Below are 18796 nucleotides of genomic sequence, written 5' to 3' on the forward strand. Positions count from 1 at the left end.
GTGTATAACTCAGTGCTGTGAAAAATATCATCAGAGGTCAAAAGTTCCTATGAATGGATGGAAATACAGTAAAAATTCTCACTTTTGCTAAATAACAAATATTGGTGTCTGTCAACGGCCTGGTTAACACAAGCCTGAAGGTCAGAAAAGATCTGCTGATATTTGGAAATAGTTATACATCAGTATGGTAGATATGTTCATTTCTTGTGCACAGGATTCATTGTGCCTGGTCACATGAAGCTGGCCACATGAAAACAGCCACACCATTCTATGATTCTATGCAAGAACATGATTCCCCCTCTATTTAGGCTGTCACTGTAGTTACATGACAGGAATAACTGAAGCAATCATTAGTTTATTATTGGGTTTGATGCATTGGCTAACAATATAACTGATATAAGTCCATAGCCCTGACCTCACTGTCATGTGGAAATGATCAGGATTTAGTCAGGCAGTGTCAAATCCTCAGTATAACCACAGGTTAGTTTACCATAACAGAACTAATTGGCCTGCATCTATGTTCTGTCAGCATATAGCATTCAGGTGACATATTTTCTAGCAGAAAGGTTTCTTTTGCATTGACTCTACTTGGCTTAGTGGAAAGTAATTGGAACTTCTCATCCATGTATCCTATTATAAAGCAGCAATTTACAAAATTCTACTATTATAAACTCAAAAGTCAGTGACTTTTTTTTTAAGATCAGTGAAAGTGCTAATTAAAGATCCCTTTTTGTTGCTGTGAAAACAGTTTTGGTTTGTGACAGGACAGAGATTTTGTTCAGAAAAGCTATAAACTTAGTAGCACCACTGGAAACATCAGAAGTCATCAAGGAACAATTGAACTGATATACTGGAGCCAGTGAATAGCGGGGAAGCCTTTGTAAGTCTTCATGCTTTTCATAGTTCCTTTAAAGGGTAAACTTGACACTGAAACTGAGGAGAAAAGTTTCAGGACCTGCTCCAATGTAAAACGTAAGACCTTTGGTAAGTGATAAAACATAGCCCCCTTTTGTTGAGAAAAGAGCATTTCTGATTAACCATGTCGTTTACCTATGGATAAGCTGACAAAAACAATCTCTGAAATCTATTGCAAGAAACAGGTTGACAGGTTTGTCCAGCAGAAAAGATATTCCTTGAAAAAATGTATTACTAAAATACAAAAAATCTAAATTTCACTTGTCTGTAATAGACTTCCCTCTGAGATCTTGAGATCAGGAAACACATAATAGACTATGAAGCATCTTTTTGAGCTAGAAAATGGGAATATTCACCTCCCTCAGAGTTACTGTGAGAATAACCTCATTAATAACTGAATTGAAAGGCTCTCTGAGGTAAGTTGCTATGGGAATAAAATGTCAAATATCAGTGTACCAAACTGTTTTTTTCTGCAATAAAATTTATCAGAGTAATCCCCAGGTGAAAGGAAATAGTTTAAATGAAGTTAACAACAAAATCCTCAGTGAGACATCCATCAATCCTATCCACACAAAGGTCTCTATAATGCCAAACATGCCAAGGGAAGCCAATAAACTTCTTTCCTCTTGGCTCCTTTGGGCAGTGACTCTGAGAACATTGTTCTTGAAGATCAGGATTTCAGAAAATGAGTCTTGATGCTGTTTTATTGGGAGGGTAGGGAGCCAGGTGAAGAGGATTTTAATCAAACACCTAGACAAAGTAGGAGTTGTCCTCTTCTTCTTTTGAATTCAGAACCCAAGACATGAGGAGTTTGTCTCCAAAACTGGATCTTGAAGAATTATCTCTTCTATTTTTAACCGCAGATACAAATTAAATACCTGAGGCAAGTAAGGGCACTAAAGAGTCAGAATGATTCAATTGGGATTGCCTCCCATTTAGTGTTTTTGAACCAAACCATCACCATGGGCTTCAAGTGAATAATGACAGCTCTAACTTGCAGCAGAAGTGTGCCTGAAGTGGAGACCATAGGCTTGCTTTTTCACTTGTCATTGTAAGATTAAAGCTCATCAGTTTGGGAACAGTAATGCTCCTCTGGGAAAATCTTTTGAAAGAAGCAAGCAAACTTGTGGGTTATATGTGGCTGTCCAGGTCTGGTTTATATTCTGGGACTTGAAAACGGTATGGAAATCTCAAGAATTCAAAAACCATTTGAAAGTATTTCTGAAGATGCCCAGGCATTTGTGACTTCTGGCTCTTCCTCATCAAGAAACGTCACAACTATTTAATTTAATTAAATTAGCAGCACATATAGTGAGTACATTTAAGGACCGGTTCTCCAGTAAAGGAGAATCAAAGAAAACTTCAAGTATTACTGCCTGGCCACAGAGTAGCACCTCAGAAGCTAGATGCCTCTTAGACTGCCCAGATTTCTATTGACTGTTTAAATAAAAGAAATAATGACATTTTAAGAGGGCTGGTCTCCTCCATTAACTCCATCCATTAGCTTACTCATTTATCCTCTGCAATTAAGTGACATTCACTATGTACTTCAGCACTCAAGTTGCATTTTACTCATAAATTTTGCAGATTTTCTTAAGTTATACTTCTTGAAAAAAAAAATTAAAAAGTATCTATTTTAGAGATGGAACCTCAAATCCTAACCTATGAGGTTGCAGAGGGACTGACCTGAATTCACTCTAACAGTTCTGATTAGTATAGTTTTCTGGAGCCAGAAAGGGAGTGTGTTTTGATTCTAGCTAGGATTCTTAATATTTCATTGTGTGAATCGTTTATTTTCATAAGAATCACTTCACTTTGTCTGCAATTTTGTAGGAAAGTAGGTCTCCCAAAAGTTTTTTTTTACCGACATGCTCAAGACTAAACTGTTGTTGATCAAACATAATAAATTTTTTCCAACCTCTGTTGAAACAATATCCTGAGCTATTAGTTCACCGTAACACCTTTGTATTTTGATGCATCATATTTTGTGGCTGTTTCTCTTCAGGGTGTATAGAAAGGACAGAGGAAAAAAACCCTGATAGTAACAACTATATTTAATTCATAAAGAACTTGCAGAATTTCAGTGAAATGCATATTTCTTCATCTCAGAGTTTAGAGATAAATATTTGATGATGGAATTGGTAATTTTCGTACTGAGACTGAAAAAGATAGGTTGATTGCTGTACGTACTAACTGCAGCAGTTTTTTTACTTGGAGTTTATGATTTATTCACTGATCATTGTGCTTCTTACCTCTGGGAAATCTCTATATGCTTATTTTCAAGTTATTTATATGTATGCTTACTTACTTTTCATGGCTGGGCTTCGCGAACGAAGATTTGGGAAGGCTCTAACCACATTTGATACAGGCACGTTGGTGACTTATGAGGCCAATACGAGACAGACATATCCGATTGCAAAAGGCACAGCAGAAAGACTCCTTAGATGGTGTATTCTGCAACACACGGTTCTTTCTGCGTTGCCTTTTCTCCTCGAGAGTGATCCTGCGTGTGTTCTCAAAGGAGACAGCAGCGTTATAGATGGTGTGTCTCCAGACCTCCCGATTGGAGGCCAGAGTAGACCAGTTATGGTGATCAATATGGCCAAGGCTGAGATGTTGTTTCAGGGAGTCCTTTTCTTCGGGGCTCCTCTCATGCGGCAGCCAGTGGCAAGTTCACCATAGAGCAGGATCTTAGGGAGGCGGTGGTGGTCCTTCATCCTGGAGACGTGCCCTGCCCAGCCCAGCTGTGTTCTCAGCAACATGGCCTCAATACTTGTGACTGCTGCTTGCTCTAGAACAGATGTATTGGTCACATAATCTGACCAGTGGATGTTTAGGATTGTACAGAGGCAGCATTGATGGAAGGGCTCTAGGAGACGCAGGTGGTGGCAGTAGATGACCCATGATTCGGAACCATACGGGAGAGTAGACAACACTATGGTTCTGTAAACACTGATCTTGGTGCTTTTCTTCAAGTGTTTATTACGCCATACTCTTTTGTGGAGTTTTCCAAAAGCACTATATGCTTATTTACATGCCACAAGCAATTACACCAAAGCTGATAGGACCATGCATTGCTGAAAACAGTAAATATGAATAAAGCAATCAGGTACTTGGTCTTATCTATCCACTACTAAGATTAGGAGTTGCCCTGGTTTCAGATGGAATAGAGTTAATTTTCTTCTTAGTATTTAGCAGAGTGTTGTTTATTATTATTATCATTGTTATAATTATAATTTACTTTATTTCAATTATGTTCTTATCTCAACCCACACGTTTTACTTTTTTCCAATTTTCCTCCCTATCCTACTGGGGAGTGGGATGAAGTGAGTGAGCAGGTGTGTGGTACTTAGTTGCTGGCTGGGACTAAACCACAACAGAAGTGAAATATGAAAGATTTAAAGCAAAACAAACACAGATACACTTACAAAACAAACCAAATCCACCTCAGGTCAGAGGGGGAGGAGGAGGACTTCAGACCAGCCACCATTCCCAGGTTATAGCTGAGGGCTGGCATTAGTAGTAGAAGGTCAGTAGACTCTCAAAACCATAACTTAACTTACAAAGATTTACCTTATATCACCACACAACAGGAATAAATAAAAAGATTCACTTGGTGAATAGAGTGGGTAGCTGACAGATATTAATGGAAAGAACATAACTTCTAATTTTAACCACAGAAGTTATTAGGTGCAAAGCACAAACAAATAGTGAGCTGTAGGGGATAAAATTGCTCAGTGTAGCAGAAGGCTTGTTAGTCTAAATGCCTGAAACATTCTGTGGCATTAAATGTGCTTATACCAATTCTGTATAATCACAGAAATAGAACCTCAAATAAGTTTAATTACAGATGTTAGATGAAAATAATGAGTACTGGTGACTCAGTTCTAGAATTCCCTACCTCATATACTGGGGTTTTTTTATGAGTACCGTACATACAAAAATATCTGTGTTTATATAGGGAGAAAGAGAGAGATTTTCTCTAAAAATATATATATCACTGTATTATATTTTATTAACCAGGATAAAATGGTAAATCAGTAGATAGAGGTTCCTCTGCCAATTTTGGAAATAATATTAAACAACATTGGCTTCTTGATAGTACAGAATGGAAGCTTTCAAAATAGTGGGAAAAAAGCTTAAGTCCCATCACCAGGTCTATCCTGTCCTTTCCCCCCCTTTTTTTTAAAAAAAAAGTTGGGAAAATTACTAGAAATCAGCTTCATATCACTAAAGACTAGAAGAAACATATTGCATATGACATTAGTCAGCAACCTTTCCTGGGTGATCTGCTGGGCTGTATTCTTCTTTTCCAAACTGGAATGTAGCACTGCAGGAGGTTCTTTGCAACATACAGGACACCCTGTCACTCAAAAATTCAGGATGTCATTAATCCACAAATGTCTGTGGAACAAAAGATGGCTATGATCTACCTAGCACAGAAAGATCTGAGAGAGTGCAGGTTGAGAGGCTGAGAGCAGCCTTTAGTTACTCATTAATATTTGTACGCTCAGGGAAGCATTCAAAATTCTCTGCGTATCACAAGTGAGAAAACTGAATGCCACAAGCAGTAATCTTTTCTCTGTAATGGACAGCAACTACACTGAAAGGGTTGCCTCCTATTAATGCTTTTAAAATCCATGACTGAGCTCCATCTGACACCTTTGAGACAGACTGATGGCTCCTGGCTTAGGAGCACCAATGATCTGAAGTCAAGGTAGCACTCAGCATAAGTGCTTGAGACTACTGAAAATATGGTATCTCTTCACTGCCACACCTTACTTAATCTTTTCTAAAAAGCACACATGATCTCTCCTCACTCTCAGAAAAGTATTGTGAAAAGCCATTCAGAGAGCAGATGCTATCCTAGCAACATCTGGAATTTTCCTAGCCACCAGACAAGTTCCACTTGGATACCCTGCCTTCCACAGCCAATGTCTATGAAGCTGCTTTCCAGTCCCTTTCCCAACCTGTAATAGTAATAAAACAGGACAGGTTAGACCTGGTGGTGCTAAGTACATTTTTTTTTGCTATTTTGAAAGCTGTCCATGCATCTTTTCTCTATCTGCTCTCTTCTCCCATTCATCAATAGGGAGCTCCCAAATTCCAAAAGAACAATGATTGCCCCACTGAAAGTTAGGATCAACAGGAAAAGTTCTCTACTCTTTGACTCCTTTCCAGCAAAATCTCATGGTACTTAGCACTGACAATTTTTTTCAATAAAGATCAATAAATCCTTCAATAATGTCTTTCAACACTGAAATTTTTGTGGAGAATTTCACACTTGAAATGTATTTCTCTTTCTAAGGTATATTCACCTGCTATTATTGTTCACATCATTAAAAAAAATCTAGTTTAATAATATTAGCTTAAAAACTTGAGCAAGAGACCTCAAAGACCTGTCAGTGGGCTGGAAAAGATATTACAATAATAGCATAATTGGCGTGCTGCTGCTGAAAAATTACATGCCAAGTCTGGGCAAAGAAGAATCTCATGAAGCTGCAGAAGGCTTCTTGTAATCTGTTACTCCCATTATATCCAAGTCAATAAAGGCAAACTTTGTTTTACAGCAATGACCTGCACATAAGATTATGTATTTCTGTGGTTTTCATGTGCTAAAACAGTAAAATATGAAGCTGGATTTAAAATAATTACTTTTTCCTACTTCTCAAGCATGATCTTGTTCTTTGACTTTGAGCTCTGTGTAGCAGTTCACAGTGTTTAAGGTATGCTATTGCCCCAAAAGTATTTTCAGGTTTTACAGTTTGGACAAAGATTTATCTAAACCTTACCCCAAAAGGCATAAAATCAATCTTTATAACATAATGTGAAAGCAATCCAGTGGGAAGTGGAAGATAGTTTCAGAAAGGTGTGAAGGACACTCAGGAGGCTAACAGTGATTTTGTGATTATATTGCATCTCTGCTTTAACAAGGTAGCTAAGGACAGTTCTCATTGCTCAGCAAGGGAGGCAGAACAATATCAAAAGGAAATAATAATTATTGGAAGGATTAACTCAATTTGTTTTTTTATATCTTAAATAAGGAACAGCAGGTGTTCCTTTATTGCTGCAAAAGTAGGAAAAAGAAAGAAAATACATTTTGTCCATCCATTTGCACATTTGCAGTAGATTGCTTCGTAGTATATTTATCTCACTAAATACAAGTCTTTCTTACACAGAACAGTGTTAGAAATACAGTGACAAAGTCAGTGCCCTATTTCATTCAGAATTACATCAAACAAAAAATGACAGGGCAGAAAAGTACATAAGGTGTAGAACTTATTTAAATGTTTCCAAATTTCAAAGAACTGGAATCAACATATTTAAAAAAAAAAAAGATAGAAAATCAGAAAGTCGAAATAAAACTCAAAATCAATAAAATGCTGCCAGATAGAAGTAGGAAGCCAAATAGCATAGATTATATTCTTATTTTGAGTTAGATAAACAAACTATAGGTAGATTTGATGAATATATCTGAAACAATCATTTTCAATGTAAAATAGGATTAATGAAATATAAAGTATGGAATTTCATACTATGTTATGATATTATGAAGAAAACACAGGGATATAAAACTCAGGAAATAAACTTCAGATTCAACAACTATGTTTAGTTATCATTAGAGCCTCAAAAACCTCTACAATAGGCTGCCACCAACTCTAGTGGTTCCTTCAGTGGAAGAGTTCCTTTAATTTAAAAGGAAAATACCGTTGCCATAATTTTGGAATGAATGACACTAACTTAGGTGTCTACATTCCACTTAATAACTGTATCAGAAAATACAGTACAACATTTCTAAGTATAAAAGTATTATAGAATTTGATAGTTTTGTATCAAAGACCTGTGATCACGATCACAGAAAAGAGGTGTAGGAGAAAAACTGATTATAGATGTAATGAATCTTCCATTAGTTGCGATAGAAATTAATCATGTGGAAAACTGGAAGAAGAACCCTGACACACTAACTACCAGTGAAATAAACTGAAGTCATAGAATGATAGAATTATTTAGGAAAAGACCTTTAAAATCTTTGAGTCCAACCACAAACCTAACACTGCAAAGTCCACAACTAAACCCTATCCGTAAGGGCCAAATCTCCAGTAAACTTTCTTTGGTTCCATACTGTTAGGTTTCCTGGCAGACAAAGAATGCCAGATCAGAAAACACAGAAAGCTGACAGACAGCCTTTAGAAAGGAGGTGGTGATTTCAGAAGAGGTATCTGACTTTTACGAACATTTTTGTGCAGGGTTCAAATTCCAGTGATTAAAACTAGAACTATCTAATTGTCTTGCAAATCCTAACTTGTCCCTTCAGACTCTTTCATTTACTTATTAAAATACACATGTTTATAGGAGTCAATGTGGAAATTAAGGAAGCTAAAGATGAGGTCAAACTGAGCAGGTGAAAGATAACTGCATGTAAACAAGTCTTGTTATCAGAGAGGAAAATAACTTGTTTGGGAACAAAAGGAAGAAAGTCTTCATTTCTGTGATACAAAAGTACACCCCTACTCTTAGAGTGCCTTGTTGATGGACATTTGAGGTGAATGTTGATTGGCTAAGGGAATAGACCAATGTATAACATTAAGATTTTTCTGAGGACAACCTGAATACGGGTCACATGCTGCATTTTCGTTATATTTGTTAGATTTTGGTAAGTGAGGAATCTCAAAGGGAAAGGCTGGTAGTACTTGCCAATGCACAGATGCCTTCATTCTTTCCTTTTTTCTCCAGAAATATGTGTTTTATAAAAGTGGAGTACTGTGCTATAGTATACATAGTACATATTGGCCTAACTATAAAAAAGTACTGTATACATGTGATGTATCATTTAAACAGTATACTGTTAATTTCTAAGAGTTTAACATTAAATCAAAGGATGTTCCATGAAATACTGTATTAAGAGAATCAGTTCTAGGTCCTGAAGAATGTATTAAAGCCCAACATCCCCTTGTACCGAGAGGCTGTAGGCATCTTGGGCCCCACCAGTGCTCATCTGCAGACACAGTGTGATACCAACATGCATTTCTAGTACAGCAAGTAGTTTCCTGGGATCAAGTGCAGACAAATAAAAGCCAGTGTTATTCTTCAAAATACATAATGGATAAAAGACTGAACACTAGATAGTAAACCAGCTTTGTTCTTCTTTAACCATAGGAAAAAAACACCCAAGACATTTGCCTGTTCTTTTTCTGCAAAGAGCTTGTATTTACTATCCATGCCAAATTGTGATTGAGTCCAAGGAAACTCAGAGGATAATTTAGTTAAGAAAACAACTTTTATTGATCTTTGCAGTTTTCGATCTTTGTATAATAATTATCTTATACTTTTCCTGTTGCAGGGAAGCTCCCATATACACGGTGTTCACAACAGCAAATTAGGCAACAGTTCAACATAGGCTTGCATTCTGCAGTAAGTAATGTCATTCAAGGTAATCAATTTAACTAGTCCATGAAATTAAGTAGAACTGTGCTCAAGAGAGATCAGACCTCCTGATGTGCACACTGCTTACTACTGCTGCTCTTCCGCCTCTGAAAAGTCCATGCCTTTCCTGCTAAGTTTGGTGTGTATCCCCTACTTTTGATTCCTTCCCCTAATATGTTTTACGTAATAGGGTACTGTGAAGTTCCTCTACCAAACTGAACTAAAAATTGTCCTTTTTAATTGAATATTCTCTCAGAAATTTTTGCCTTGTATTGATTGATCTCAGTAGCAACCTTTTCCACACCTTCCCATTATTTCAGCATTAGTTCACTAAGTCAAAATCTTGTGAAGCCTCCAAGATTAATTTGACAATCTTTCCTCTATTCCACCCTTCAGTGCTTAGTCATGGGTGTCACTGCCCACCAGGTTTTGCTTCAAGAAGGTTTTGCCTTCTGCTTTCCCAACCTTGCTTTTTAATGAGAAATAAAAAAAAAAAAAAAGGAGAGTCCTGTGCTTATCCAACAAAACCCTGCCTTCTTTGGTTTTATGCTGACGTTAAGAAGTGACTGTACAAAGACAGTTCTGGTAAGATAGGACCTACTTTCTTTCACAATCTATGAGCAAGATCATAATTCGTTACTATGTTTTTTTTACAAATATTTACTTGGCCATTTTCTAATTCAGTCAGGTACAACATTTGATTCCAGGATGAAATTCCTTCAGTCATTGGGCAGTATGGTACACAAGGTTCCCAAAAAACTGCATTCCCACCTGGGAGCTACATTCACACATCCATATCAAGGAATTCTTTCACTTTCATGACAAATGCTGTCAATGACCCAGTAGCTGTCACACTGAAGCCAGGTGGGATGAGATAGATTTGTTTCCCCTTGTTCTGTGGTAAAGTTGTCAGATCTTTTGAACTCTACTGGGAGTGAAGCCAATATTGAGAAGTAGAGTCAGTTTAATATCTCTGCACATTTGAAAACCATTTGTCCTGGAAGAAGCAAACATTTGCTACTCAGTTTGTTGCCTCTTCCACCGTTTGGCTTTTCCAGTCCTGCAAAACCCAGCTCTCTGAAAGCCTGCTCTTTGGCACAGAAAAAACAGCAACACAGTTGAAGGAGCAGAACCTTTTCACTGCAAGAAACATCTGTGGGCAGGTGTGGAAGACAATGTCTGAACTTGTGAAGGAGGGATTGCAAAAGCAATGGTGTTGAGATTGAGACAATAATCTTTTTTTCTTACAGGTAATTTCATAATCAGAATTTTCCCTGATCTTGAATAGGAGTCTCTAAGCCTATCTTTCTTGATGATTGGTTAGTTTAGAATTATTTATGCTTAGTTATGCAAAAAGCCTGTCTTATATCCAGGCCCACTGCATAACATGTATTGCTACATGGGTAAAATGTTACCTTTCCCGAGCAGTTACACTTCCTAGATAAGCCAATAAGAAATTCCTTAACAGGTAGGTGTCATGACAGGCATTTTTGTAGATTTTGGAAGTCTACAAAAGAAACAGCAAAGACTTACATGATGCCTTTGTTTAAGAGGGAGGTCCTGACCAGGATGTTTCCACCAAAGCAGAAAACTAAATCTTGAAATTGTAGAAAGTATTATTAGGAAGAATCTTGAAAATTCATCATGTCCATCTCAAAACCATTGCTGGCACAGATTTTGTTGAATGCGCATGATGGTAAATTAAAATTGGCAAATACTTTAGCTGTCCCTTGAAAGGATCCTTGTTTTAATCCTGACAATGTGAGGTTAATGTGTTATCACACAGTATTTTTAGGACAGTCAAATGCTGGAACAGATATGCAGCTCATTTGAGGCAGCAAGAAGCTAAGATGGAAGTTCCAGATTCATCTTCTTTAGAGCTCCCTGTAGAAAAGGTAAAACTGTGATCTAGCATTAAATTTCACCAACAATTACCATTTAGTGTCTGAAGAGGTCCACATTATTTGTGTGCATTGTACCAAAGCCCTGATGAGGAAGATAACGGCTGATGGTGATTGCAAAGCTCTGATATTTCTTCTGAACCTCCTTCAGCACAGACCATGGAAACTGTTGATACTAGTTTGGAAGTTGGTACCTCTGTGACTGCCTGAAATTAGCATATTGTTCTTCTGTGCTCTCCCTTCTGTCTATATTCTCCTACTGTCTCATATCATGCTGTAAGTGTATGCTTGACACTGATCACTATTTTGTTCTGTGTTTGTACAGACAATAGTAGGAGGGATTCTGGAGTGTATTGCACTACACATAATGATGACTTCCTGTCTGAAGTTCAATAAATAGAAAATAAAATTGTATAAAATTCAAAATGGTCATAAAACAAAAAATAAAATAAAATAAATCAAATAGTCTGGATCTAATTTATCTAAAACATTATTATCCAGCATAAAATAATGCCTTCAGCAGCTGTGGTTTTCAACAAAACTGCTTTTGAGCAGTTTTTTAAGTCACAATGTTGTATTCCTACCCAATCCAGTTCTAAAGGGAACCGGAATATTCATCTTTGCAAAGAAAAAATGAATATGCAATGTAACACACCATAGAACTTCCAAGAACAAACTAAAAATCCAGCAAAAATATTGATCCCCACCCCACATTTGCTACTTTCTCTAACAGAAGGTATTTAGATTCTAAACCCTTTATTTAACCATTCTGTAGGGCTGCATTTTATGAAACAATTAGTTTTTGAAAGAGTGTGTTATTAGCCCTGTGACTTGAGTTCTGTGCAGCAGCTACACAACCGCCTCAGACATTTATAGCTTTGTGGCAGCAGGATGATGAGCACTATCATATCACTGACAGTAACTGGGCACTGCATACTCTGGTTTGAATCTGACTCCTTTTGACATTTAACCATTGCTTTAAATTGGTTCCATGTGAAACTCTTGCGTGTCATTTTTCCCTATGTGACTTTACAGTTCTTCAGCTTTCATTGCACTTTATATAAATTCAGTCATCATGCTCTGAATTTAGCTACCTGAATCCATACTAATTACAGGCATTTTTCTTAGGCTCTGCATCTGGTTTTTAGGCTTTTAGTACAAGATGGTGTTTTCAGCAGTTGGCCATTTAATAATGATGCTTTCTGAAGCTCAACAACAATTTTAAACCCTTCATTTAAGCTGAAGGCTTTTCGAAACAGGAGGTGTAGAAATCAATTTTAAATTACAACTTCAAATTGGAAGTTTAACTCCAGAGGATGGATGCTATATTCTCTAGTACATAAGATTTCCATTGAGCTTTGTAGTTATGACACTATAGCAGAATAAAGCCTTATGACTCAGGCAAAGTGGGACTTCAGCACTTCCTTGGAGTTAAGTAGATACATAAGCACTACAGTGAAACAATTTCTGGCCATGGAGAAATAAGTCGAGGCATGTTGCTATGCCTCATTTCCTGCACGCAAGACTACATTACTGAGGCACAACATGTCACACTGACCTCCATAAAGGTGTGTTTGAGCTCTGCAGCTTCAGGATGCTCAGTGAAAAGCTCTTTGGAAATACATATTTACTTAAATGTAATCGTGTACCACAAAAATAAAAACAAACTCTTTAAACGTTCAGTACACTTATTTCTAAAAGTAACTGTACCAAAACTGACTTTTTAAGCCCCAAATAATCAAATACAACTGCTATATCACTTGGCAGAGCCAACTTCTAGCTTCTAAAGCTTTGTTTCTTATCCTTTCCTTTGCATCTTCCACCACAATGTATACAAATACGTTATTACTATTTGGAAGTGTCAGGTCTCCTGTGTCAGGTCTTTTCTAAATGACCCTTTTTAACTATTTCACTTTCACCTCTTAAATATGATTGAAGTTTTAACTGAGCACCATCAAGAAAATCCAGCATGAAAGACACTCTTTGTCACTATATTGCTAATATAGTCATTACTTATGATATTTACTGAGAATTTGCTATGAACATTGGTGAATATTCCCCTCACTCTTCTATTGACATTCTTATGAACATATTGCTATTTCTGAAGAGTTGAACATGAGGAAAAATTTACTCCTTTGGTCTCCTGTTGTTAGTACTAGATACATATATTCGGGAAAGGGTAGTTCTTATGAAATAGGAAATATTCAAGGTGAAGGGAGTCAAGTTCCTTTGCTTCAGCAGTATTAACCAAAATGAGATTGTTTTACCTGAATTGACTACACAATTAGTGTAGTATCTTGCTTAAAAGTACTTTTTAACTGTCTGAAAAAGCATTACAGTTCCACACCATTTAAGTATCTAGCTTTGATAAGAGGTAGTGATGCTGCTACACCAGACCTAGTTGTCTATCCAACATGTACAGCAATAAATATCAAGAAATGAAACATACTTTCCCATATCTTTAGCCACAGTACAAGCTCTAGGCAAACAAAGGACTCTATTCCCTGGTCTTTTCAGGCTTTTGTTGTGCTTTAACTTAGGTTAAGAAGAAAAAATTAGATAAATACAATATGGTTTTACCAGAAGTTGTTTGCACACAAATAACCACATATTTCTGCTCGATGACAAACTTATTTTGTACATGGTAGAGTTGGTTTAAATTTAATTTTTCTCAATTTCAGTGAAGATGTATGTATAAGAAAGTATAAGCAAAGCTGAACAATTTGAGGATTAACTGGTAAAATGCAAGGTGGGCATCTGTGCTAGTTTTGTCTGGAATACAGTTAATTTTCTTCATAGCAGCTAGTTTGAGGCTATGTTTGGGATTTGTGCTGAAGTAGTGCTGATAGGACTTCCACAGCGTCAAAGCCTTTTATGCTCCTCACCCCAGCCCACCAGTGAGGAGAGTGAGGGTGCACAAGGAGTTGGGAGGGGGCACATCCAGGACAGCTGACCCTAAATGACCACAGGGCTTTGTCTTCCCAAGTTAGTGTTAGGTGTGATGGAGCCCTGCTTTCCTGGAGATGGCTGAACACCTGCATGTCCATTGGAAGCTTGTTTTGTTTTGCTTGTGTGTACGTCTTTTTTTTCCCTACTAAGCTGTCTTTATGTCAACCCATGATTTTTGTCCCTTTTATTTTTCCAGTTCTCTCCCTCATCCCATCACAGGGGAGTGAGCGAGTGGCTCTGTGGGACTGACTCGCTGTTTGGGGTTAACCATGACAGTAACACAGGGAAAATGTTATTTAGAGATGGGAATTATGAAGCTGACAGGGGTTAACAGCAAAGGAGATTAAGTCTGGAAATGATCCAGCTGAATACTTACACAAAATAATCAGTGGTCTTGATCACTGGCATGGAGCTTAACAGAATGGTGATAATTCAAAACACTGAGTAAAGTAATGAAGAATCAGAGCGATGCCAGGAAAGAAGTGGGTGATCATCTTTGAGACTATGAATAATAGAAATGGACCAAAATTCAGTCATGTACATAAGAACACCACAAATTTCTAATGTAGATTGAAGCTCATCAATGGAAATTACTGAGCAAGGCACTGGTGGGCTAACTGATCACATGGTGACAGAACTATCCACACGATACATCCTTGAAAAGAGCATATTATTAAAGGCTGTACTAGAAGAGTTATTTCCAGTAGAGAATAGGAAGCATTTTTTTCGTACTCAGGGTCCTGCTGAAAACTCCCTTGCAATTCTCTGTGTAATTTGGGTTATCTGTGTGCTACCAAGACAGGTTCAAATGCAGACAGATGAGGGGCACAGGAAGCGATAAAGCAGTAGAAATAAGAGAAAATTAGAAAAGGTTTCCCTACAAATCAAAGAGTGAGAGGGGACATTTTTGCTGCCTATTAGAGCACTGGAGTAATTCTGGAGCGGGGAGAGCAGTTTAAAATAACAAAAAAATTGAATTAAACGGAAATATTATAAATAGGTTAAGAAACATACAGTCAGGAAAACAGATGTTTCTAACCATTCAAAGAGTGAAGTTCTGGGAGATCCAACAAAAATGGAACATAGAGAACTAATGTAGCTAGTAAAAATGGTATGTACTACAGCTTTTAAAAAGATCAGCATATGATAATGATGTGTTATACTGTTTGTAATAGCTGGGGACTAACAGTATGTAGTTCAGGTTTCTGGTTGGATCATTTTTTTATTATCCTACATATGGTAGGGAGTCTACATGCAACTTACAGTTTTTAGATCCACTCAATGGATCAGCATCTCTTCTCACCAGAAAGCATGAGTTTTAACTCTGGAACAGACACTCTGTAGACTTGTCAGGCAGTACCTGGGTGCTCTTCACACACTATTTCCATATATTTATTTGTTAAGTGGTACACTGAATAAATAACTTTTTTTCTATGACAACAGAGTGACAATAAATGGTTTAAAACCTTTTCTTCCAAAATTCATGCTTTATTCTACATCCATCATTAAGATGTATGAATATAAAATGACAATATTTTTTCTGCTCATTTTTCTAATTTTGAGACAGCTGTGACATTATACATAATACACTAAATAGCTTACTTTCTACTATTCCTACATATTCATACACAATTCACCTATTCCAGTTCTCTCTGAATCAATAAGCATTGTCAGTCTTGAGCAAAATTATATCATCATAAGAAACAAGTCCACTTATCCACCTTCTCTTACTATACTTTACCTTTATTTTTTATTCCATATTGAGTCCAATATTGTGGAAAACAGTGACTCTTATAGCTACTAGTGGGAATATGAAAAACAACTTCATTTTGTATTAAACCCTGTAAGATACATTTTCAAAGAGGAGATATTTTCCTATATGATTTAGGTACTTGGAAAAATGCCATCCTGAACAGTATTTTCTAAGTAGTATAGGAAATTGGTTATTGTTTCAAAAGCAATGGACTCTTCTGAACTAGATTGTTGTACTAAGTGTGATATCTTAAGAGGAATAAAAGATTATGTTAGGAACATGCATAATGGGGAAAGACACCTCAGAACAAAACAAAACCATGCAAAGAATAGATAATGACAAAATAGAAATCCATAAATGCTTCATGTGCTTTTTTATTAGCTGTTAATAATGGCTGCATTACAGAAATGTTTTCCTGATGGAAAAAGAACTAAGTGGTATGAAGGCATCTCTACAATAATTTACTATTGAACTTTGTTCATTTTGTTCAAAAACAGACCACGCTTTTGTCTCATGGAAAAAAAAAAGGTGGTAATAATTCATTGAAACTGCCAACTCAAGAGAGTCCAATTAAAATCTTACAAAGGCAGAAGCATGGATATCTTTTTCCCTTAGGGCATCTAGACAAGATTAACAGTATGCTTTCACTCCTGGGTATTTCTCAGTGTGTTACCTCAAGGATTACAAGACTAATTGTGCATGATCAAGATTTTACCTGGGGGGAGGTGTGTGGGGTTCTTTCTCTCTTGTTTGTTTACAGATCATGACCTATGGTAAATTACTGAAATTTTATATCAGTACAAGAAAATTACGGTTATGACACCACAATACACAAATGGCAAATAATCTGTCCCATTCCCCGCACAAACAATGTAAACCACACCTCACCAAGCTTTGTCAAGGAATAGGGGATGGTAGTCTTGTCTTAAAAGCAAGTAAAGCACTTTACATGCATTTAGATATTTTCCCCCAACTAGCAAAACAATGCAAATATCTCCATGTGTACTGAACATATAGGGCAGAAGATACATGTTTCTGACTTGTTATGAAGCCCAGAAAGCCAAAACAATGTGATAGTCTATTTAGGCACAATCACTTCCTAATAAAATATATTGGGAACTTCTGGGGAGCCAATACACTCCCAATTAAGCACCCTTTGTCTAGACAGGCAGCTACATCTATTCCATAAGTAACATTAAAAACATTTCTATGATAATATACAAATATCTGCTTCCTAAGAGTGCTCTGTTAACTCTGCCTCAAGAGCCAAAATTATTTTAATTGAAATGCATTCACATAATTCCAGTTAAATAGTCTACATTTGAAAATTACACAGAAATGCATAAATAGTGAAGAAACACCACATTTTAGGCAAACTTTTCCACTGCCTTCCAAAAACTTTACAAGATACACTTTCTTATGATGTATTATCTAGGTGGGGAGCAGAAACTCAGAGTAATAGAACAAGGTAAAAAAAAGTTTCAGACAGGAAAGGTGATGGAAGAAGTACAGACTGAGAGATATCACCATCTAAAATAGGCAGGTGGGCAAAGAGACGACTATAAATGAAAACAAAAACGTGGGCATCCATCTCAAAAATTATGCCCATTCATAAATACAGGTATGAAGTTACCTGCCATGTGCTCAAACCCCAGCTGGCGATGTGCTAGGATTGAGCTGCGCCTAAAAGCAGACACCCACGCCCTCGGTGTGGATGGCTGGACAAAGGCAGGCTTTCCCCCTGCTTCCCCGGGCAGCGCCCGCAGCAGGCAGCTCCGCCGGAGGATCTACGCGGATCCCGGAGGGAGCGGGGTCGGGACCGGCCCGGGCAGCGGTGATGCCGCTCCCAGCTCAGCGCGGGTTTGGTACCGCGGACAGCTCCGCACTCACCGTCCTCGTTCTCGTCGAAGACGGGCGCCCTGTGGGAGTGGCCGCCCCCCATGTTATTCCGCGGCCGGCTCCGGCATCCCCCGCCGCCAGCATCCGCGGGACGCGCGGGCACCCGGCAACGGGGCAGCTGCTCCCGGCCTCCCAGCCCCGGCCCCGCCCGGGGGAGCCTCGGCAGGGCTACCAGTCACCCGCGACATGGAAGCGATCCGTGTGCCCCTGGCAGAGCCGCTGCTGGCTGGCGCGCTCCGACTTGGCCCGTGTCTCATCGCGGAGGGCAGCGGAGGGAGGGAGTTAGGGGAGGAAGGGAGGGATGGGGGGGGAGGGAGGAGGCGGAGGTCCTGCTGCTGGTGGCTTTTGGTGAGCGGTAAAAGCTGGATCTACCTGGATCCTCGCGGATCCTCCCTCCTCCGCTTTTCCTCCTCCCACACCTCCCCTAGGGAACGCAGAGCTCCCGCTCCCGCCTCGGCAGCAGGGCCGGGACCCCCGCCCTGCGCTGCCCCGGCGGCGATGCCTGGTGGGGAGCGGGACCGAGGATGGGGAGAGGCAGGAGGGGCGAGCGCTGCCCTAGGTCCAGATGATGTTTGTTTTGCCTCCCAACTGGGACAGGGGTTCATTCCAGGCAGCGCGGTCAGTTGACCGAACTTCCCTGAGTTTACAAAGGGGAGGGGGGAGAAGGAAAAGAGAGACATTCCGTCCCGTTTCCCTTCCCGCCGGGAAGCGCCCGTAGGGCAGCCCGGCCCCGCAGCGCCACCTGCGGGCGGGACGGGGTGGCCCTGGGTGGGCCCGGCGGGAGGAGGCGGCAGCTTTGGGATCGTCTGGGCGTGCAGTTGGTACAGGTAATGTGTGTGTATTTGTATATATAGACATATAAATATAAATATATATATATATATGTGTGTCTTGAAATGACTCCCCTGTAAAAGTGCATTAGAGAAAACCACCAGCACCGCTCAGGCATAACACG

At 38.7% G+C, this 18796-nt stretch overlaps 1 protein-coding gene across 1 annotated transcript in view; it reads right to left on the reverse strand.

Annotated features, from left to right (window-relative positions):
* The window catches only part of STK32B (serine/threonine kinase 32B), a 175221-nt gene extending 157121 nt beyond the window's left edge, over window positions 1-18100 (reverse strand). Inside the window, exon 1 of the mRNA XM_008920905.3 lies at window positions 17833-18100. Within this exon, the coding sequence (XP_008919153.3) occupies window positions 17833-17884 (52 nt within the window). The 5' untranslated portion in view covers window positions 17885-18100. The remainder of the gene's footprint in view (window positions 1-17832) is intronic.
* Window positions 18101-18796: the final 696 nt, after the last annotated feature.

The sequence above is a fragment of the Manacus vitellinus genome, unplaced genomic scaffold (genome assembly GCF_001715985.3).
Source record: "Manacus vitellinus isolate BGI_N305 unplaced genomic scaffold, ASM171598v3 scaffold_0_pilon, whole genome shotgun sequence".
In the NCBI taxonomy this organism is placed as follows: Eukaryota; Metazoa; Chordata; class Aves; order Passeriformes; family Pipridae; genus Manacus; species Manacus vitellinus.